At 38.8% G+C, this 24,152-nt stretch overlaps 1 protein-coding gene across 1 annotated transcript in view; it reads right to left on the bottom strand.

The window, feature by feature from the left end:
- The window catches only part of SYNE1 (spectrin repeat containing nuclear envelope protein 1), a 578,994-nt gene that overhangs the window by 129,974 nt on the left and 424,868 nt on the right, over nt 1-24,152 (bottom strand). The window contains exons 107-115 of the mRNA XM_049765309.1: nt 21,445-21,645; nt 17,614-17,787; nt 13,956-14,087; nt 10,620-10,816; nt 9,801-9,933; nt 8,970-9,152; nt 7,429-7,578; nt 6,611-6,787; nt 5,954-6,109 (exon numbers count right to left, since the gene is read on the bottom strand). Of these exons, the coding sequence (XP_049621266.1) occupies nt 5,954-6,109; nt 6,611-6,787; nt 7,429-7,578; nt 8,970-9,152; nt 9,801-9,933; nt 10,620-10,816; nt 13,956-14,087; nt 17,614-17,787; nt 21,445-21,645 (1,503 nt within the window). The remainder of the gene's footprint in view (nt 1-5,953; nt 6,110-6,610; nt 6,788-7,428; nt 7,579-8,969; nt 9,153-9,800; nt 9,934-10,619; nt 10,817-13,955; nt 14,088-17,613; nt 17,788-21,444; nt 21,646-24,152) is intronic.

Raw genomic sequence — 24,152 nt, 5'->3', positions numbered from 1 at the left:
CATTTCTCTCTGGACTGTCTTCTCTGTTGCATGCTCGGGCCTAAGATTTGACCCAGTGTGAGGCTTCATCCACGGAGGACTCCCCTCCATTAGACGCAAGTCAGCCCATCCAGAAAGGGAGGAGCCAGAGGAGTGTGCTGCCTACATCATATAGACAATGAATACCACCACAACACGTAGAAAAACCCACAATACAAGTGTGACAATGGGGAAACAACGCAGGCCAGCATCAGACATAGAGAATGAAGATGACAATTCTGAGGACCAGATAATGACTGACCAACTAATCAACCTCTCAGATAAGGACTTTAGACTAGCAATATGGAAGATGCTCAACAGACTCCAAGAAACCATGGATCGAGTTGAACAGAACACTAATAAGAACCAAGAAAATATGAAGGCAGAAATGACAAAACTCCAAACTGAAATAACATGTCAACTAACAGGACTGAAAAAGTCAGTAAACGAAGTGAATGACAAAATGGATAAGCTCTGGGACAGGGTATCAGAAGCTGAGAATAGACTTGGTGCTGTGGAAGATGAGATACATAACAATTCCATACAGCAGGAGAGATTGGACAAAAAACTTAAAGCAAATGAGCAGACAATGGAAAAATTAGTCAAAGAATGGGAACAGACGAAAATAGAAGTCTATGATAAGATCAACAGAAACAACTTAAGAATCATTGGAGTCCCAGAGACCCAGGAAGAAAATTTCCAGGAAGAATCAATGGTCAAGAACATAATTAAAGAGAAACTTCCAGAGCTAAAGAATATATGTGATCAAATCCTGCATGCCCGAAGAGTACCAACCAAAAGAGACCCCAGAAAAACCACCCCAAGACACATCCTAGTCACAATGACAAATCCCACAGATAGAGACAGAATTCTGAAAACAGCAAGATCAAAAGGGGAAATCATGTTCAAGCAAGCTTCCCTGAGATTTACAGCAGACCTGTCACCAGAAACGCTCAATGCCAGAAAGCAGTGGTGGGATATTGTGACAAGACTGAATGAAATGAATGCTTCACCCAGAATACTATACCCAGCAAAACTCACTTTCCGGTTTGATGGAAGAATACATGGTTTCACAGACAAAAAACAGCTCAGAAACTTCACAGACACAAAACCAGTCTTAAGAGAAAAACTGAAAGACCTAATCTAAGACAAGACTACCCAAAAGACACACCAAATTTTGAAATAAAGATGGCGTTAAATCCCAGGACAATTCTTTCTCTCAACGTCAATGGACTAAATGCACCAGTTAAGAGACACAGAGTGGCTAAATGGATCAAAAAACTCAATCCAACCTTCTGCTGCCTACAAGAAACGCACCTGAATAGTCAGAACAAACATAGACTCAAAATAAAAGGCTGGAGAAAAGTTATCCAAGCAAACAACACCCATAAAAAAGCTGGAGTGGCCATACTAATATCAGATAATGCAAACTTTATACTCAGGAAGGTTGTAAGGGACAAAGACGGACATTTTATATTAATCAAGGGGTACGTAGAGCAGGAAGAATTCACTCTCCTAAACATATATGCACCGAATGAGGGGCCAGCAAAATATTTAATACAACTGTTGACAAATCTGAAAAATAATATCAACAGCAACACAATAATTGTGGGGGACCTTAACACGGCTTTGTCAACACTGGACAGGTCAACCAGACTGAAACCCAACAAGAATATACTAGACCTGAGGAGAGAAATGGAAGAAAGAGGCCTAGTGGATATATATAGGACACTCCATCCCCAGAAACCTGGATACACATTCTTCTCCAATGTACATGGGACATTCTCCAGGATAGACTACATGCTGGCACATAAAACATACCTCCATAAGATCAAGAGGATAGAAATTTTGCAGACTACCTTCGCTGACCACAAGGCTCTGAAATTATTTGTGAACTCCAAAGGGACTCAGAAGAAACACTTTAACACCTGGAAGTTAAACAGCCTCATGCTCAATAACCAGTGGGTCCGAGATGAAATCAAGGAGGAAATAAAAAGGTTCCTGGAAACAAATGACAATCAAGACACAAACTCTCAGAACCTATGGGACACAGCAAAAGCAGTACTGAGAGGAAAATTTATAGCTTTGCAAGCACACATCAGGAAGGAAGAAGGAGCTTACCTGAGTAGCTTAATGACACAGCTAATAGAACTAGAAAATGCTCAACAAAAGGACCCAAGAATAGGAAGACAGAAGGAAATAACAAAGCTGAGAGCAGAAATCAACGAAGTGGAAACTCAAAATCAATCCGAAAGATCAACGAAAGCAGAAGTTGGTTCTTTGAAAAAATAAACAAGATTGATAGACCACTGGCAACCCTAACAAAGAAAGAGAGAGAGAGAAACTTGATAACTCGTATCAGGAATGAAAAAGGAGAGATCACTACTGATATGACAGAGATTCAAAGGGTAATCAGAAACTACTTTGAAAAACTCTACGCCACTAAAAATGAGAACCTGGAAGAAATGGATAAATTCTTGGACTCTTATAATCTTCCACGGTTGAAGGAAGAGGATGTAGCATATCTAAACACCCCCATCACCATTGATGAAATTAAAACAGTAATCAAATGTCTGCCGAAAAACAAAAGCCCAGGTCCAGATGGATTCACTAATGAATTCTATCAAACTTTCCAAGAGGAACTACTGCCAATCTTGGCAAGACTCTTTCATGAAATTGAACAAACAGAAACACTTCCAAATAGCTTTTATGAAGCCAACATCACCTTGATACCTAAACCAGACAGAGACGCTACCAAAAAAGAAAATTACAGACCAATATCACTGATGAATGCAGATGCAAAGATCCTCAACAAAATCCTGGCAAATAGGATTCAATGCCTCGTTAAGAAGATCATCCACTACGATCAAGTAGGTTTCATCCCAGGAATGCAAGGCTGGTTTAACATCCGTAAATCTATCAACATAATACACAACATCAATAACAAGAAAAATAAAAACCACATGATCATATCAATAGATGCAGAGAAAGCATTTGATAAGGTCCAACACCCATTCTTGATCAAAACTCTCAGCAAGATGGGAATGGAGGGAACCTTTCTCAATATAGTGAAGGCCATCTACCACAAGCCAGTGGCAAATATTATCCTCAATGGAGAAAAACTGAAAGCCTTCCCTCTAAATTCTGGCACAAGACAAGGCTGTCCTCTCTCACCACTCCTATTCAACATAGCACTGGAAGTACTTGCTATAGCGATTAGGCAAGAAAAGGATATCAAGGGAATCCAGATAGGAAAGGAAGAAGTCAAGCTCTCACTGTTTGCAGATGACATGATACTCTACTTAGAAAACCCTAAAGACTCTATCAAAAAGCTTCTAGAAACAATAGACTCATATAGCAAGGTGGCAGGCTACAAAATTAACACACAAAAATCAATGGCCTTTCTATATACCAATAGTAATAAGGATGAAATGGACATTAAGAAAACAACCCCATTCACAATAGTGCCACACAAACTCAAATATCTTGGAATCAACTTGACTAAATATGTGAAGGACCTATACAAAGAAAACTATAAAACTCTGCTCCAAGAAATAAGAGAGGACACACGGAAATGGAAACGCATACCCTGCTCATGGATTGGCAGGATTAACGTCATCAAAATGTCAATACTCCCCAAGGCATTATACAGATTTAATGCGATCCCTCTAAAGATACCCATGACATTCTTCAAAGAAGTGGATCAGACACTTTTGAAATTCATTTGGAACAATAAACACCCTCGAATAGCTAAAGCAATCATTGGGAAAAAGAACATGGGAGGAATTACTTTCCCCAACTTTAAACTGTACTACAAAGCAACAGTTATCAAAACAGCATGGTATTGGAATAAGGATAGGTCCTCAGATCAGTGGAATAGGCTTGAATACTCAGAAAATGTTCCCCAGAGATACAACCATCTAATTTTTGATAAAGGAGCAGGAAATCCTAAATGGAGCAGGGAAAGCCTCTTCAACAAGTGGTGTTGGCACAATTGGATAGCCACTTGCAAAAAATTAAACTTAGACCCCCAGCTAACATCATGTACAAAGGTAAAATCCAAATGGATTAAAGACCTCGATATCAGCCCCAAAACCATAAGATATATAGAACAGCACATAGGCAAAACACTACAGGACATTACAGGCATCTTCAAGGAGGAAACTGCACTCTCCAAGCAAGTGAAAGCAGAGATTAACAGATGGGAATATATTAAGCTGAGAAGCTTCTGCACCTCAAAGGAAATAGTGCCCAGGATACAAGAGCCACCCACTGAGTGGGAGAAACTATTCACCCAATACCCATCAGATAAGGGGCTAATCTCCAAAATATACAAGGCACTGACAGAACTTTACAAGAAAAAAACATCTAACCCCATCAAAAAATGGGGAGAAGAAATGAACAGACACTTTGACAAAGAAGAAATACGCATGGCCAAAAGACACATGAAAAAATGTTCCACATCACTAATCATCAGGGAGATGCAAATCAAAACAACGATGAGATACCACCTCACACCCCAGAGAATGGCACACATCACAAAGAATGAGAATAAACAGTGTTGGCGGGGATGTGGAGAGAAAGGAACTCTTACCCACTGCTGGTGGGAATGCTGTCTAGTTCAACCTTTATGGAAAGCGATATGGAGATTCCTCCAAAAACTGGAAATCGAGCTCCCATACGATCCAGCTATACCACTCCTAGGAATATACCCTAGGAACACAAAAATACAATACAAAAACCCCTTCCTTACACCTATATTCATTGCAGCTCTATTTACCATAGCAAGACTCTGGAAACAACCAAGATGCCCTTCAACAGACGAATGGCTAAAGAAACTGTGGTACATATACACAATGGAATATTATGCAGCTGTCAGGAGAGATGAAGTCATGAAATTTTCCTATACATGGATGTACATGGAATCTATTATGCTGAGTGAAATAAGTCAGAGAGAGAGAGAAAAACGCAGAATGGTCTCACTCATCTATGGGTTTTAAGAAAAATGAAAGACACCCTGGTAATAATAATTTTCAGACACAAAAGAGAAAAGAGCTGGAAGTTCCAGCTCACCTCAGGAAGCTCACCACAAAGAGTGATGAGTTTAGTTAGAGAAATAACTACATTTTGAACTGTCCTAATATTGAGAATGTATGAGGGAAATGTAGAGCCTGTTTAGGGTACAGGCGGGGGTTGGGTGGGGAGGAGGGAGATTTGGGACTTGGGTGATGGGAATGTTGCACTGGTGATGGGTGGTGTTCCTTTTATGACTGAAACCCAAACACAATCATGTATGTAATCAAGGTGTTTAAATAAAAAAAAATTATGCATTAAAAAAAAAGTCCCATAAATTTATCTTTATAACACAAGATTAAAAAATGTATATTCAAACAAATTCAGGTGCCAGGGCTAGAAAGATAGTACAGCATGTAGGGGCCTTGCCTTGTATGTAGCCAACCTGGGTTCAATCCCTGACAACACATAGTGTCTATGGAGTAAGCTCAGAGCCTTCCTGAGCAAAGACTTGGTAGTATACCTTGAGCACCAATGAGTGTGGCCCACAAGCAAAAAACTGAAAACCAAAATCAGGGTGAGGGAGAGAGAGAGCATATAGGAGATAAGGCACTGGCATGCCACTGACCCCTACATGATCCCTAGTACAACACATGTTTACTTGGGCATAGCCAAGAGTCACTCAGGAGCACTGTTGAAACACTGAGAAACACCTGAGCACTTCTGGGTGTGGTGGAAACCAACACACTCAATTTTTATAAATTCAGGTTTAAAAAGCTCTATAAACTAATATAATCACAGAAATTTGTTACCTAGAATACACTATTATCTTTTTTCTAGTTAGCCCTTGATTCTCAGAAACTGTAAATTTCTTCAGCATCTGCCAGGAGACCATAGAACAGGGGCCACTTAGTCCCAGTACCTGGCAGTCCTTCATTGCATTCTGCACTGCAGCCTGATCGCCAATTCGCTGTTGCTGTTTCAGTCTTTTTTCCTGGGTTTCAAACCACATTTTCAGACATTGTACATTATTTTCATATTCGGACCAAGATTCCAACAAGCCTTCCAGCAGCTGGATCTGATGAGACATCATGAAATAAAATTAGCTAGCTCATTTTAAAATCAAGCCATAGGGAGGCTTTTCTACTCAAGCCATTCTTTTCTACTAATTAAAAATATAATCTTAGAATAAAGTTTATTGTATATATGGTTGAAAAACACATACGCAAGAGCTCATGACTTCTATTGGTGAACAGGTCAAGAACTCAAGTCAACTCAAGCCATGGCCCAAAAATACTTTGATATTATAGTACACTATGATGTTTTGATAAAAAGCAAATGAACATTCTTTTTGAGAATGATAAAATATTTTCATGTGTAGAATCAAAACAATGTGAAATATACAAAAAGAGTAGGAAATTCATAAAGGAAATAATTAGCCGAACTTTAGTTCATTTTGAGTATAGTATTTAGTTCATTTAGTATTTGGTTCATTTAGGCCTCACAGATTTTTTTTTAAGATTGTGGCTATTCCCTGAATTATCATTAAAACAAGCAAATCAGGGACCCCTTAGCTTACCTTCTCAGCTACCAGACCCTGCAGAATTTGCCAACTTTTATTCATGGCTCCAAGTTGCTCGGCAAAATCTGTCTTGTCACTGCGTTTACTTTCCACATCCTGACTGCTGATTTGTAGTACAGACTGGTTGACAAAGTCCACTGTCAACTGTTTACAATTAATGTCGATCTTAAAACCCTAAAAACAGAGAGGAAAGAAGAAAACAAAGCTCTGCATGTAAACATCTTATATTTCACAAGTAGGGATGTTCCAAATCTTAAAGTAATTTTAAGATTAATACTATCATGTTCATAATCTAAAGACAATCTCTGTGCATTTATGAAAATGGAATATGTAGTATATTTGTGAATATAACTGTATCTCTAATACATCCTAAGTATATATAGCTCATTATAAAGTAATTTTATATTATAGTTTTTATTTCTCAAAATTATACAAAATCTTATTAAATTTTTTTTCTGGTCATATCCATTGAGACTGGGGGTTACTCTTATCTCTATACGTAGAAATTGCTCCTGGCAGACTCGGTGACCATATGGGATGCTGGGAATCGAACCTGAGTCTGTCCTGTGTTGGCAGCATGCAAGGCAAATGTCCTACCACTGTGCTATCTCTCTGGCCCTCAAAATTATCCTTAATACTGAATAAATCTATGACTATAATTTTATTAGTGTTTACACCTACCTGGTCATTTTGCATAAACTAAGCATACCTTTCAAAAACTGATTTTCACAAGTTGAGTTTTTGAGAGCTCTTTCAAATAAAATAAGCTCCCAAATTAAAAATAAATGTTAGAAAAGAAATAAAAGTTGTGTTACCTTGTATTTCTGAAGGTATTCATGAATTGCCTTGTGACCTATGGAATTTTTTATATTGTCTTCATCCTTTTGAATAACATTTTCCATGAGAGAAATCCAAGTCATGACTTCAGAAATAGCATGACGAGAAGGTAGCTTATCCATCTGAAGCTGCCCAAGGAAGAAATACTTGTCACAAGTGTCAAAACTTGAGCCCAATTTCAGTTAATCTAAAATCCAGCATTAGTTCTTTTTAATGTATCAACTGAGATAATACTTCTAAATGACATTTTTGGATCTTACCCCCATTAGAAACTTGAAACTAAACATTAGGCAAACGCTAAATAATAATAGTCATCGTATGCTCACTTGCCATCCAACTCTATAAATATTGTGTAAACATGCTCTAATTAATCAAAATACCAGTAAGAAGAAAATATTGTTCTTATTTTATAGCTAGTTTTATGAGCTTAAAACCGTAACTACAAAACATTCAACAGATGTATTTTATTAATTATCTTGTAAAAATCTCTGTGTATTATGACTCAGAAATTTTAAAAGAAGAGAGAAAAATACCATACTACAAACAATCATTTAGTAGATTTTTTGGCACTCTAATACTTATTCCAAAGAACACTGCCAATTTCCCAGTTTTTAACTAAAATATACTTAGAATTATGAATATTACTTCATATATTATACACTTATGCATGTCCCTCAAATAATTTGGAGGGACCAAAGCAACCAGTTCAAACATTAACAAACTTCAACTAGAGGCAGAGAGATGGAGGTGAATAAGAGATATACACCTTGCCCTTCTCATAGCTGTGGATTAGGGTGGAAAAATGTATATGCATTAAATATATTCATTTTTCCTGGAACACAGCAATGAATGCCAAAGAGTAAGAAAGAATGTTTGGGAATTCAGAGAAGAGGAACAAATGTACAGATAAGAGATATAAGTATGTCACTTACTATTGTCCATTAAAAAATACCTATTGGTAGAGCCAGAAAAATAGTTCAAAGGGTTGAACTACAGGCTTGGTATGTGAGAAATAGAGATTCAGTCTTCAGCACTGCATGGATTTCTGAGCACCACTAGAAGTAAACCCCAAGCACTGCCTGCTATAGCCCAACCCATGTCCCCTCTTCCCCCTACAAAATTCCAGTTGTTTTAGTAAAGCTAAAATGATAAATCTTTGACTTAAATTTTGGTTAAATCTTCATAACTCCTCAAATAATGAAGGAGGTATAGTTACCCACATTTGTACACTTAAGTATAACTAAGTAAGAGTTGGATGAGAATTCTATCACACAAATGAACATACAAAGTCACTCATATACATATATATATATATATATATATATATATATACACGCAAACTACAATCATATAAGGCATTTGTAGAAATAGAAGAGCTTGAATTTGATATTATAATACAATAAAGGGAGAAATGGCAAAATGGTTAAGGGAAAGCTGTGGGTAGAAGTCTATCCACAAACTTCCATTGGATGCTTATTTGAATCAATTGATGAGCATTAAATCAATGCTGTTCTTGTACCTGATGCAGCTTCTCCTGTACTGCTGGAATATTCGTCAGCAAGTCTGACCACTGAGTATCAATGTGGGATAGCTCTGAACGCAGGGTAGCCGTGTCGACTTTCTTTAATCGAAGAAGCTGGTTTCCAGTGCTCAGGACTGATGACTTCAGGGCAGATTTGGCATCTACTTCTTTGGAAAACTCCTTAAAAAGAACAATATTCAAGTCGAATTAAATAGCATGTCTTTCTTTTTAAGGAAACAGTTTATTCCATAAAATGATTTTTTTTTTCTGGGTTTGAGAGATAGTACAGTGGGTAAGGCTCTTGTCTTTTGCATATAGCCAACTCAAATTCAATCCCCGGCACCCTATAGGATCCTCTGAGAATGGTCAGGAGTGATCCTTTTGTTTTAGAGCCATGAATAAGTTCTGAGCATCAGCAAGAATGGACCCCAAGAAACAACAAAAACTTCCTAGGGTATGTAGCTTGATAGTAGAGAATAAGGATCTGGGATCTAGCACACACCCTTAGACTTTTTTTCTCCTCATACTTTGAAGGTGAGTTACATTAAACACTGGAGGAAAACAAAAACTGCTCTCCCTTGCTTTGAAATTAAGGTATCATGAAAGCCAATGCTCAAAAATGAAAGAAGCAAAGTTGAATCCTCTTATTCTGTTTAGGATTAAACATGCATATTCAGCACCGACAAATTCTATCTCCATAGCTTGCTTTATTATATATCTCCATTCACCACTGCTTTTCATTTTGCTGACATACAGGTCAGGGTGATGGAAATGCCTGAAACTATGAAAGAGAAGCAAATGCTCTCTCTCTCAGAGACTGACACTTACCAAGAAAGCATTCAGGTGGTCACGCACCATTTCCAGTTCTTGCGGGACTGTGACTGATTGCTGAGTCCAAAACTCTAGTCTGTCTTTTGCAAATTGCAACCAGTGAATGAGTTCTGCAGATTCACTTTGATACCTGAAATTATGTGAAGAAGTCTAGTAAGTCCAAATCTAATCCCTACCTTCTACATTTAGCCACTGGTTTTTTAAAAATGAGAGATATAACAGATTGGGGATAAAAATGCCCACTGTTGACACTTAAAATTCTAGCCATATTTATTTAAGAAAATCAATCTATTTTAGTTTTCCCATTTCTCCTAAGCTAAAAACAAAGGCTATTCTCTAATATTTCATATCAATCTCTTTAAAATGTATTAAGTAATTGTTTGATTCAAGTTCTTAGAAAGAAAGATGGAACAGGAACAGAATATTTAATCTGGTAAAAGTCAATACTTTTGCTTCCCATAAGCATTTGTTGTTGTCTTTGAGAAACTCACCTCAAAAACCAATTTTAATTTTTTTCTGTCTAAAATTTTTTCTGGACTACCTAGTGCAGTTTATATGCCAGAGAAAAAATCACAACTTGAAGTTGAATTTTATTCTATGCTGCTTCCCTATATGTCATTAATGGCATATTTATACAGTCTGCTCCATCCAATCAATTGTGGGATCTATATTTGTCTTCTATTTTCTAAGCTATGAGATATGATCCTAGGACTCATTATTTCTTACCAGTACTTTTTTCTCCTCACTGATACCAGGTTTATAACCTTCTATTGCATAATCTCAACCTAAAATCATGCAATATAGTCATCATAGTACCTGGTCCAATGTTTCAATATTGTCTCCAATCTGTGGAGCTCCTTGGACACCTTGTTGGTATTATTTAACCAGCGCTCTCCAAGTTGATTGAGCTGACTTTCTAGCTCTGAGCAGCTAACAGAGATCAGAAGTCTCTTCCCATCATCTAATATCTGGTATAGTTTAGGCTGGTCTTCATTAAGGCTGGCTTTCAAGTGCTAAAATGAATAGAAAGATTAAGTCAAATGTTTGGATATTCCGATTTTTCATTTACAAGAATTGTCATTTGGGGCTGTCGAGACAATGCAGGGGTTAGAGTAGATGCCATCTATATGCCTGGCCCAGGGTTCAATTGCTGGCCCCTTAAGTCCCTCCAAAAACTGCTTGGGAATTCCAGCATCAAATAAGAAATGAAAAATAAGAAAATCATAATTTCTCTGATATACACATTATCCAAACATCAAATAACTTAAGAAGAAATAACTTAAGAAGAAAACTTTAGGAGAAAGAGCACAGTGTTAGGGTGTTTGCCTTGCAAGTGACAGACCTAGAAAAGATGGTGGTTCGAATCCCAGAATCCCCATAAGGTTCCCAGTGCCTGCCAGGAGTGATTTCTGAGCACAGACCCAGAAGTAACCCCTGAGCCACCGGGTATGGCCCAAAAACCAAAAAATAAAATAAAATAAAAAATAAAAAAAGAAGGAAACTTTAAAATGTTTCACCTAGATTTGAGAACAGATAGAAAATAGCTTAGATTTTTTTGTTTTTGGTAGTACTTTTCATTTCATTTAAAATTACTAAACTACACTTCCTTCAAGAAAACATGTGAGGTCAGTCTAATCTACATAAAGTGCTTGGTGGAGGCATGATTATTTTTTACAAAAGAGATATCAGAAAAAATAAAGATAAAATACTTTTTTAAAAATAGTTTACTATAGTTTCTTTAGTCACTCATCTGTTATTGGGCATCTGGATTGTTTCCAGATTCTGGATATTATAAATAGAGTTGTAATGAACATAGGCATGCAGAAGGCATTTTTGTATTGTGTTTTTGTGTTCCTAGAGTATATCCCTAGGAGTGGTATAGCTAGATCATATGGGAACTCAATTTCTAGGTATTTTTTTGAGGCATGGTACTTAAACACAATGGAATATTATGCAGCTATTAGGAAAAATGAAGTCATGAAATTTTCCTTTACATGGATGGACATGGAAACTATTCTGCTGAGTGAAATGAGTCAGAGGGAGAGAGATAAACACAGAATAGTCTCACTCATCTGTGAGATATAAGAAATGTAAAAGACAGTATGGTAATAATACCCAGAGATTATAGAGATGAGGCTTAAGAGGACCAGCCTATGATATGAAATTTACCACAAAGAGTGGTGAGTGCAGTCAGAGAAATAACTGCACTAACAACTATCATTATAATGGTAATGAGAGAAATAGAATACCTATCTTGAAGACAGGTAGGAAGTGAGGGAGGAGTAAGGTGGGAAACATTGGTGGTGGGAAGGTTGCACCGGTGAAGGGGGTGTATTTTTATGACTAAAACCCAACTACAAACATGTTTGTAACCATGGTGCTTAAACAAATATATTAATTAAAAATAGTTTACTATAAAGCAAACACTTAAAAAGACATATATTGAATGGAAGCAAGAAGTTAAGGCATAGACACACAATGGAATACTACATAGCTCTAAATAGGAAAAATCATGCAATTTGCAATAACATGGATGGAATCAGAAAATCTCATGTAGGGGCCAAAACGATTGCACAGCAGTAGGCATTTGTCTTGCACGTGACTGATCCAGGACGGACCTCAACAGATCCCCAACATTCTATATGGTGCCCCTAACCAGGAGCAATTTCTGAGTGCATAGCCAGGAGTAACCCCTGAGCATCACTGTGTGTGGCCCAAATACCAAAAAAAAAAAAAAAGGAAGGAAGGAAGGAAGGAAGGAAGGAAGGAAGGAAGGAAGGAAGGAAGGAAGGAAGGAAGGAAGGAAGGAAGGAAGGAAGGAAGAAAGGAAGAAAGAAAGAAAGAAAGAAAGAAAGAAAGAAAGAAAGAAAGAAAGAAAGAAAGAAAGAAAGAAAGAAAGAAAGAAAGAAAGAAAGAAAGAAAGAAAGAAAGAAAGAAAGAAAGAAAGAAAGAAAGAAAATAAATCTCATGTTGGTGGCTGGAGAGATAGCACAGTGGTAGGGCATTTGTCTTGCATACGGCGGACCTGGGAGGAACTTGGTTCGATTCCTGACATCCAATATGGTCCACCTAGCCTGCCAGGAATGGTTTCTGAGTGCAGAGCCAGGGGTATCCCAGAGCACTGCCAGGTGTGCCCCACAAACCAATCAATCAATCAATCAATCAATCAAGCTAAAAATAAAGAAAATCTCATGTTAAGTAAAGTCAGCCAGAAGGAAAGGGACAGAATGATCCCTTTCTTATGTAGGATAGCAAAGTGAGGTCTGAGGAACAGACCTCAACACAACAGGTAGGGCACTTGCCTTCCATGCTGCTGAACCTGGGTTTGATCCCCAGTCCCATATATGGTACAATCACTAAGCCCTACCAGTAGCGATTGTTGATTGGAGAGGCAGAAGTAAGCCCTGAGCACTTCTGGATATGGCCTCAAAACAAAACATACACAGCAAGGTAGCGACAAAGGGCCAAAAGTAACATAATAGGAGAACTGGTCCACAGAACTGAGCTGGGAGAAGGATTTGAAAAGGAGGGGTGTTGAGATCCTTGTGTGTGTGAGGAGTGATGGGTATACTGGTGATTCATATGGTGTTGAAATTATATGATGAGAAACCATTAATAGTATTCTAAATCACAGATTCTCAATCAATAACTTTTTGTTTGTTTGTTTGTTTATTTTGCCACACCCAAAGGTGCTCAGGGGTTACTCCTGACTCAAAAATCACTCCTGGCAGGCTTTGTGGGATCATATGGGATGCCAGAATCAAATCTGTATGCAAGGTAAATGCCCTGCCCAACCCTCTGTACTATTGCTCTGGCCCTTAAAATATTTTTGTAAATGAGGGTGATGAACTAATATGGTCTCTTTTAAGACTGTATACTCACATTCTTTCCCCCAAATACTTGAATAAACGTAAGAGTACTAAATAAAATATTTGATAGTCATTTGTTTACATTTCGGTAAAAAATAATATGAAAATTTCAAGAGGTCCTGGAAGGGCACAGAGATAGCTCAACTGACAATATTGGCTTGTGAGAAGATGGTTCAGTCTTTGGCATGGCATGACCACACCCCAAGCACCCCCAGAAGTGGTCCCAATGAAGAAGAAAACAGAAGAAACATCGGCGAGGCTGACATGCCAACTTTTGACTCACCTGGTAGAGAGCGATTCTGTCTACGAGTCTGTCCTCTCTCTCCTCCACCAAACCCACACTTGGGGTGCTGCTTTCCACCACCTCCAGCTGACAGCTCAGTTCCTGATGCCCCTCCTCCACCTGGGACCAGGTCTAGAAACACAACATCAATCTGTGAGCTGCAAAATTCTCACGAAGGAACAACTCTCCTCAAAATCAATAAAGTAGGTCTGGCCTGGCAGATTCTTTTTCAAGGTTGAGAGATGTTTGAGTTGGACCTTTGCTTCTTAGAAAACCAAAAAAGGGTTTGAGGCAAGATGATGATCTTGAAAAGCCTGGTGAACAGACTCCAGCATTTCCAATGAATCCTGACCGGGTAAGTTAATAAACTCTGAACCTTGTTTTCAATATACAAATAAATGGGGATAAGGGCTGCAATAAGACAGTGGTAGGAGGCAAACTTCACATCTATGAGGGATACTGGCTTCATGTCCCATCGACACACAAACATATATCCATAGGGTGATGATTATATTATTGTGTGGACTGTGAAGATGAAATGGAATTGGGTCCACAGCATACCCAGAGCACAGCAGACATCTAATCTGCAAGGTTACAATCACTGCCACAATAATGAGGAATGTACAGTATTGAGTGAAATGGATAGACCTGCTTGTTTCATGGGGCCAGTAAGCTCAATGGATTATATGTTTAAGCTAAATAAAGCAGAATTTAAACATACAAAATGGCATAGATAATTTACTAAAGATAAACACCAAATCATTCATTTCTAAATTTATATTTTTTATATCTAACATTTGGAAATAACTTAAAAAATCATTTGCAGAACTCAAGAGAGTGCAGGGACTACAGTGCAGACTAACATAGACAGGGCTGACCTGGGTTTGATTCCTACTGCTGTATACAGTTTTCCAACTATTTCCAAAAGTGATTTGAGCATGGAACCAGGGATAAGCTCTGAGCACAGCTAGCTGTGTTCCCTAAACCAATATAAATTAAAAAATCATTTGAGGATTTTTCTAATAATTTACAGCAAGATTTCATCAGCAGGTTTTTAATATGAATATATTTACTTTGCAGTTTCAATGACAATATGACATAATGATGGCAAGTCAGGCCTTTTATTTTGATGGTTTTTAATTATTTTTCTTTTTGCCTTTGTGTCTGGATCAGGGATAGAGCCCACAGCCTCAAATAGTTAAAGTCATGCACTCTACTGAATCATATCTTTAGTTTCTAAGATTTTTTTGTTAGCTTTGGGCCATACCTGGATGTTCTTAGGACTTACATATGGTTCTTTATTCAGGAATCATACACAGGAGGTGCTAGGGATTGAACCCCAGCCAGCTGCAAACAAGGCAAGCACTTTAACTGCTGTATTTTATCTCTGCACCTTTTCCAAGATTCTTTTGTTTTGGTTTGGTTTTGGGGCCACACTCAGCAGAGCTCAGGTGCTCAAAAATTACTCCTTGGCAAGCTTGAGGACGATATGGTATGCTAGAGATGGAACCCAGGTCATTCTCAGGTTGGCAGCGTGCAAGGCAAATAACCTACCACTGTATTATTGCTCTGGTCCCCTTTCTAAGATTTTTTAAAAACACATTTACTAAGTATCATTGCTAGTACTATTGTAGGACAGAGAAAATAGTTGTAACAACAGGACAGAATTCTTTGTCTTTGCAGAATTTTCCTAATAGAGAGAAGGAAATAGGCAAACAACAATAAACTGTATATATATTAAACAATTTATGATCAATCTTTCATAAATCTATGTAGACAAATATTTACACACTTATATATAATATATAATTTTATAATTTTAATTAAGTTTCATTAGCTAGTAGTAAAAAATGTTGGTCTTTTAGGATAAAAAGAGCTCAGCAGGGCAAGATATGGCATCAGGGTGATGAAAAGTGAGTCACGTTATACACCAAACAGGTCTCAATAAATCACATATGCTAACTGCAAAGGCAGGCAGCCTGGGGCTGTATTTCCTGGTCTGCCAAATGGTCTGACAAAGTATCTGTGTTTAAGGCCACAATACACTACCCCATACTTGAGGAATAAGGATCTATTCCCCCCACCCCGAATATTACTGGGGAACTGGGAATTCCACAGAATTGTGGAGTGATTGGCCATGATGCTACTGGCAGAGGGAAGAAAGTGGGCCACTGAGTCATGTGAACAAGATCCAGGCAGCCCAAGGAAGATTGGCGAGGTCAGAATGGGAGGATGAGTGGAGAATTCCACAAACACTGCCTGGTAAACAGCAAATGAGAAAGCTTCAGAAACAGCTCAACAGGGCCAAGCAACTTACTGGGAAAATCAAGACACTGCCATATGGAAGGGGTCCGATGCTACCCAAGACTCAAGAGCCAAGCAAATCTTGTCTACAAATCTGCAAAGGAGAATTTTCTTGTGATTTACCACAGTCATAAACTTGTGGTAAAGCTGAGGCTCAAGGCCAAATCCAAATCCATCTGCCCTTAGAAAGGGAGGGTAAAAAAAGGGAGTGAGGGACCCGAGTATAAACCTTTTAAGGTCCAACTAGTCAACAGTTTCCATTACACAGTAGTTGTTCCAACTACTCAGATCTGACCTTGTTCTTGGAAAAGTAACCCTAGACAACACACAAACTGATATGGCTTTACATATTACAATAAAACTTTATTGACAAAAAACAGGCACTGGGGTCAGAGTGATAATACTGTGGGTAGGCAGCTTGCCTTGCATATGGCCAACTTGGGCTCAATATCTGGCATATAATATGGTTCCCTGGGCACTACCAAGAGTGATTCCTGAGTATAGAGATGCCAGGAATAACCCCTGAGCATCACCAAGTGTGCCCCCCACTCCCACAAAAAGAACAGGCAATGAGAGAAATTGGTCATAGGTTACCCCAACTCTGGCATTGGATCCTTGGTAACTAGAACAACCTCTCACTGTTGTCATCTATAACCTCTGGTGTACAGAATATTACTTCCTTCTTTCCTACAATTTCCCAATTTGTATTACAACCTTTGTAACATAAAATAAAATTCATTTTATGTTCCTACTAAGTGGCCTTTGGAAGAATAAAGAATAAATCCATGAGAAACAAGGGATGAAAGACATGAACTCAGTTGAAGGAATACAATTTTTAAAAATTTTATTGAAGGAATACATTTTTATAGTGTCCCATAATGACAGGTAATACACGTAGCCAGGTCAAATGACTGTGAGGATCTGAACCCAGATGTTCTTTGTCTTATACTTAACAGACACCCCCATTTCCTGCTTCTGGAACACTCAAATTGGAACCAAGCCGGTGGGACTCAGGTTTCTGGACCCCAGCAACAAGAGTAATGCTTGTAGGCAGAGAGAAAGATGTGAGCCTCCATTTCTCATTCTCATTATAAGGCTAGTGGTCTGAATCTCAAAAGCCCAATCAACACACCCTGTCCGAAGTTAAGCCACATCTAGCAGATTCACAGTGAGGCAGAGCTTTCGGAAATATAAACAGGAAATTGAAGAGGGGCGAGGTCACCACAGCTGTGGGCATGAGAAAGTTCCAAAGCAGTAGGAGGCCAAAGATTTGAGCAAAATCCCCATGTTCATACCAGGCATGAAGCAGTGAGGGATTTGCAGAAAGCAAAATGTAAAAAGATGAGGATCTCACCTCTAGAATGTACTCCAGCTCCACACCCCTCTTGTGAGCTCTTTTTAGCACCGAGGAAGCCTGGTCCATAAGCTCTGCATGGGATTGAATTTCTTGCGGGGCTGCAAAGCTGATTATCTTCCTGAAGAGAGTTTCCGTCAAGATCATGTGAGACTCCAGCCCCTGAAAGTATTCCTGCAAAGTTTCATGTAAAAAGAGGTCAGTGACACTTTCTGCTGCTGTCTAACAATGTAAAGGGCTTAAGGTACCAAAGCCGAACCATTTCCCCTATTCCCAAGCTATGGAAACTTGGACAAGGCCAATGCTATATGTTTCGCCAAAACAACCCTTGTGAGGTGACCAGCTGTGACTGGATTTCTTGAGTTCTTACTCCTAGATTTGTACTCAGGATTTACTTCTGGAAGTGCTTGGTAACTATGAAATACCAGGTATCGAAACCAGATTGACAGTAAGTATCTCTTGGATTCTTAAAAGTCCCTCATCCCTGTACCTTTTGGCTTTTGTTCCTCCCCTCCCTGGCTTCTCACTGACCCCACCATATTGGCTTCCTTTGTCTCATGACACACCAATTCCCACTCTCATCTCTGGACCCTGTTCATGGTCTGACCTCCTAAAAAAAGACATCTGCATTTGACATATTCACAACTTTTCTTCTTCCATTATGGGGTCCAACATGACCTCCCAGGAATGTGCACTTTGTGCCAAACACAGCCTCACCTCTGCAGATGGGTATTTATTAGCTAATTTCAAGTTGTCTTTAGATTGTATCTCCATGCAACAGTATCAACACAACTTCAGATCTTGAAGGATCCTACAAGTGTGTTTTGGAATATTACTTTTTTCAACAATAGTGTAATTTTTTTTGTTTATGGATAATACCCAACTTTGTTCTGGGCTTATTCCTGGCTTTATATTCAGAGATCATTTTGGCAGGTCTTGGGGCCCAAATGTGGTGCTGGGGACTGAATCAGGGTTGTGGTATGCATGGCAAGCTATAATACCCACTATATTATCACTATTCTATACAGTGTATATAACATGGACTGTATTATCACTCTGGCTCAATAGTGAAATGGCTTTGATGTACATAGTTACCTTCTCTACCACCAAGTACCCAAGGTTGTTCAATCCAGGCTTTATGTCATTTCAGTCTACCTCAACATTCCCCATGTCCACTATTCTTTCCCCCTCTTACTTTATATTCTTTGTCCTGTAATTCAAGGCCAAGAACTTTTCATCATTTGATACTGTCTATTCACATGTTTTATTTCTCTCTATACCTCAGATGAGTGAGATCATCTGAAAGGTATTAGTCCTTTCTCTTTGGCTTATTTGCTTAACATGACACCATACAGTCTGATGCAGCTTGCAATGTTAGTTTCTTTTCTTTCTTCTCTTTCTTTCTTCTCTTTCTTTCTTTCTTTCTTTCTTTCTTTCTTTCTTTCTTTCTTTCTTTCTTTCTTTCTTTCTTTCTTTCTTCTTCTTTCTTTCTTCTTCTTCTTTCTTTCTTCTTCTTTCTTTCTTTCTTTCTTTCTTTCTTTCTTTCTTTCTTTCTTTCTTTCTTTCTTTCTTTCTTTCTTTCTTTCTTTCTTTCTTTCTTTCTTTCTTTCTTTCTCTCTCTCTCTCTCTTTTCTTTCTTTCTTTCTTTCTTTCTTTCTTTCTTTCTTTCTTTCTTTCTTTCTTTCTTTCTTTCTTTCTTTCTTTCTTTCTTTCTTTCTTTCTTTCTTTCTTTCTTTCTCTTTCTTTTTTTCTTTTTATTTGTAGTGCTTAGGGTTTACTCCTGGCTCAATGCTCAGGGGTCTCTTCTAGAAGGCTCAATAGATCATATAAGATGCTGGGAATTGAACCCATGTTGGCTGTGTGGTTGGTAACCCTCTGTGTTATTGCTCCAACCTTGAGACATTAATTTCTAGGTATTCCAGGCCCCAGAGCATGGAAAGGAATGTCTTTTTCTCACTCTAGGACCAGATGATAAATAGAACAGAAAGTTCTGAGAATTGCTGATAATGGCTAATATTCAGGGCTTTTGATGTGCTGATGCTGGCTAGTCCCATTACCTGGGTCACATCATCCTTGCAACAGCTCCTTGAGGTAGATCTTTCATTATGACACAGGCTGATTCAGAGGAGCAAGGATTGTTATTTTTAACAAACAGCGATACTAGAGAACCTTAAAATTGGACAAGAACTTGGAAGTCATCGAGCTCAACATTCTTGGGAAGATTACACCCCTTTGGCAGCCCTTCTTCCATGGACGGTGGGCTCATGGCTGAGAGGGCTATGTAAAGACCAACCATTCTTTCCAGAGAGCTTCATGTATTGAGTTTTATTTCTCAGTTATTTATATTCATTGATCCTCTTTTCCCCTCTGGAAAGACTCAGGATGCTATTTTATTGCTCCAGTCAAAAATTTGAGAAATACCAGCTGTGAACTTTAAAAGCAATGTTTTTAAAGCCAAATGATAAGGCTTTAATAAATCTCAAACTTTTGGATAAAAACTGCTGGGAAAATAGTAGGTCAAATTCCAAAACGAAAAACCAACACACACACACACACACACACACACACACACACACACACATACACACACACACACACAATACACCTTTAGAAACCATCAGAGAGCAACATAATGGTAGATTCTATTAACCATCTATTACCCAATGGGCTTTTTAAAGTTTCCCTGTAAAATGTTCCCACAGTCCAGAAGCTGGAACTTATTACTAGAAAATTGTTTTTCCCATAATCCTGGCTAATAATAAAAGAGCTATTTGTGAATGTATGCTGTGAATGGTTCTTACCAAGGAGTAGAAACCATACATATACTGATGGAGCCATCTCAGGCCCACCACACATGATAAGGGAGCCTAGCCTAGTTCTTCCCAAAGTGTAAAGATCACCCACTCTAGAATGAACCAAGAGAAGCAGTAGCCACTTCAGGTGCCATGGTGAGGGGCTGGCTAGAGGATTCTGTTCGTTGAATTATATAAAGCAGATTTCCTGCTGGGTTCTGAGTAATTTTTTTCTTATAATAAAGGCAGCAGATCAAAATGTTTAGGAGCTTTAATATGCTTAAAGGACTCCTTATCCCAGGAAGAAGCTCTGCAGGAAGCCTGTCTAGAGTACAGGTGGGGATGGATGGGGAGGAGGGAGATTTGGGACATTGGTGATGGGAATATTGCACTGGTAAAGGAGGATGTTCTTTACATGACTGAAATCCAAGTACAATCATATTGTAATCAAGGTGTTTAAATAAAGATATTAATAAAAAAAAGAAAGTGTACTGGGTCTAACACACCACCGACTGCTGTCCCAGTGCAGAGGGTGCAGCTCTGCCACCTATTACAGAGCACTAAAGATTTAGGCTGCAAGAAAAACCAGGTCTGAAGAACAAATGGGTCCAAAGCAGAGCTAAACCTGAACGGAGATCTTGGATGAAAGTCTGACTTTCTAGTCAAGTTGATAAATAAAGAGTAATGGGCTGGCCAATCAGAGGCCTGCTGAGTAGGGCATCCTTTCCAAATGACAAAAGCAATGCAATGTTTCCTTGCTGATTCAAGTTGATAAATAAAGAGTAATGGGCTGGCCAATCAGAGGCCTGCTGAGTAGGGCATCCTTTCCAAATGACAAAAGCAATGCAATGTTTCCTTGCTGATTCTGTGCTCTTCCATGCCAGGGAATTGGTACTATATCATGTCAACTGCTTCCAAGAGTCAGTAGGAGCAGAAAATATTGGCATATTGATACACATATCTCTATGTGTATACATACCAGGCAGGGGCAATGAACTTTCTCTGCTCCATTATCTTTCTGGCTCTGGCTCTCTCTTACCTTATGTTTGTCAAGAAGCTGTTGGATTTCCTCTCTGGAAGACACAATAACTTTCTGGTCTCCTGCCATCTTCTCGCGACCCGTCTCCAGTAGGTCAGCTAGATCCTGCAGGGTCTTTTCATACTGACTCTTGAGGGCAAGGTTCTGGTTCAGAGCAGCCCGCCGGGAGCCAATGGTCATCATCAGCTCATCGTACATGTCCTGAGAAACAGCCAGCAGTACAATGAATGGGAGATGACCTCTGTCTGACTCATGTGACGCAGATCTACAACTGTGTCCCAGGTGGGACAAAAAGTTAAAAAAAACGATTTGTGTATGTGGTAGAAAAAAGGGCCTAGAGTGGGAACTTCCATTGTAAGTTTCTAGTATTTATCATTTTTATAATATATTCAGTTCTGGTACGCTAGTAGTTCAGTGAAGGAAGTATATTTTTTTTTTTGGGCCACACCCGGTGACGCTCAGGGGTTACTCCTGGCTATGCGCTCAGAAGTCGCTCCTGGCTTGGGGGACCATATGGGACGCCGGGGGATCGAACCGCGGTCCGTCTCCTAGGCTAGCGCAGGTAAGGCTTACCTTACCTCCAGCGCCACCGCCCAGCGCTGTAAATTCTTTACATTTTGTCTGCTAAATAATAATGAGTCCTCAAACTATTTCCCCCTTAAAGAGCTAATGAAATGAACTAAGTTTAATGAGAGAAGAAAATATTAGGGCTTCCAATGATTTTTTTTTTTTTTTTTTGCCAAATGTTTTTGCCAAATGTGGTGAAGCTATTGAAACTGGAGAACATTTGAAAAGAGGATGATACACCAAAGGCACAATTTATGTGAACCACATGGGCCTGATTAGTGTATTATGTTAAGACTTCACAGGCCAGGATGGTCCAATCCGGACAAGTACAACTTTAATGCCTATTTACCCTCTGACGTTGGGCCATACCTGACATTTAAGCTCTGGCAGCACTTTCTGAACAGGACAAAGAGGGGGCAGTGGGCTCATGACATTAAGAACTATTAGACAATGGAATGAGATTATCAGTAAAGATGCTCTTTATAAAAGAAGAAAGATGCTGTTTGTTTTTCAAAAGGACAGACATTTGACCCTGCATTGGACTCAGACTATTAATCACTCAAAAGCTCTGGAATAAAGACTGCAGATGAAGTTTTCACATGTATGTCATGTCCATAACTTCAAAGGTGCTCCTGAGGAATGCCCAGGGAGCTGAGGGGAAACTTCTTGTCATTCTTAGCTAGAGGAGTCTAATAATTGTTCCTTCCTTCCTTCCTTCCTTCCTTCCTTCCTTCCTTCCTTCCTTCCTTCCTTCCTTCCTTCCTTCCTTCCTTCCTTCCTTCCTTCCTTCCTTCCTTCCTTCCTTCCTTCCTACCTTCCTTCCTTCCTTCCTTCCTTCCTTCTTCCCTCCCTCCCTCCCTCCCTCCCTCCCTCCCTCCCTCCCTTCTTCCCTCCCTCCCTCTCTTCCTTCTTTCCTTCCTCTCCCTTCCTCTCTTTCTTTCTCTGTCTCTTCTTTCTCTGTCTCTTCTTTCTCTGTCTCTTCTTTCTTTCTCTCTTTCTTTCTCTTTCTTTCTTTCTTTCTTTCTTTCTTTCTTTCTTTCTTTCTTTCTTTCTTTCTTTCTTTCTTTCTTTCTTTCTTTCTTCTCTCTTTTCTTTCTTATGTCTTTCTTTTTTCTTTCTTTCTTTCTTTCTTTCTTTCTTTCTTTCTTTCTTTCTTTCTTTCTTTCTTTCTTTCTTTCTTTCTTTCTTTCTTTCTTTCTTTCTTTCTTTCTTTCTTTCTTTCTTTCTTTCTCTCTCTCTCTCTCTCTCTCTTTCTTTCTTTCTTTCTTTCTTTCTCTCTCTCTTTTCTCTTTCTTTCTTTCTTTCTTTCTTTCTTTCTTTCTTTCTTTCTTTCTTTCTTTCTTTCTTTCTTTCTTTCTTTCTTTCTTTCTTTCTTTCTTTCTTTCTTTCTTTCTTTCTTTCTTTCTTTCTTTCTTTCTTTCTTTCTTTTTTTTTGGTTTTTGGGCCACACCCGGCGATGCTCAGGGGTTACTCCTGGCTGTCTGCTCAGAAATAGCTCCTGGCAGGCACGGGGGACCATATGGGACACCGGGATTCGAACCAACCACCTTTGGTCCTGGATCAGCTGCTTGCACGGCAAACGCCGCTGTGCTATCTCTCCGGGCCCCTCTCTTTCTTTCTTTCTTTCTTTCTTTCTTTCTTTCTTTCTTTCTTTCTTTCTTTCTTTCTTTCTTTCTTTCTTTCTTTCTTTCTTTCTTTCTTTTCTTTCTTTCCTTTCTTTCTTTCTTTCTTTCTTTCTTTCTTTCTTTCTTTCTTTCTTTCTTTCTTTCTTTCTTTCTTTCTTTCTTTCTTTCTTTCTTTCTTTCTCTCTTTCTCTTTTCTTTCTTTCTTTCTTTCTTTCTTTCTTTCTTTCTTTCTTTCTTTCTTTCTTTCTTTCTTTCTTTCTTTCTTTCTTTCTTTCTTTCTTTCTTTCTTTCTTTCTTTCTTTCTTTCTTTCTTTCTTTCTTTCTTTCTTTCTTTCTTTCTTTTTTTTTTGGTTTTTGGGCCACACCCGGCGATGCTCAGGGGTTACTCCTGGCTGTCTGCTCAGAAATAGCTCCTGGCAGGCACGGGGGACCATATGGGACACCGGGATTCGAACCAACCACCTTTGGTCCTGGATCAGCTGCTTGCACGGCAAACGCCGCTGTGCTATCTCTCCG

This window comes from Suncus etruscus, chromosome 18, assembly GCF_024139225.1.
Source record: "Suncus etruscus isolate mSunEtr1 chromosome 18, mSunEtr1.pri.cur, whole genome shotgun sequence".
Lineage (NCBI taxonomy): Eukaryota > Metazoa > Chordata > Mammalia > Eulipotyphla > Soricidae > Suncus > Suncus etruscus.
Note: the sequence above shows the minus strand (reverse complement) of the source record. Positions and strands in the feature narration are given on the sequence as shown.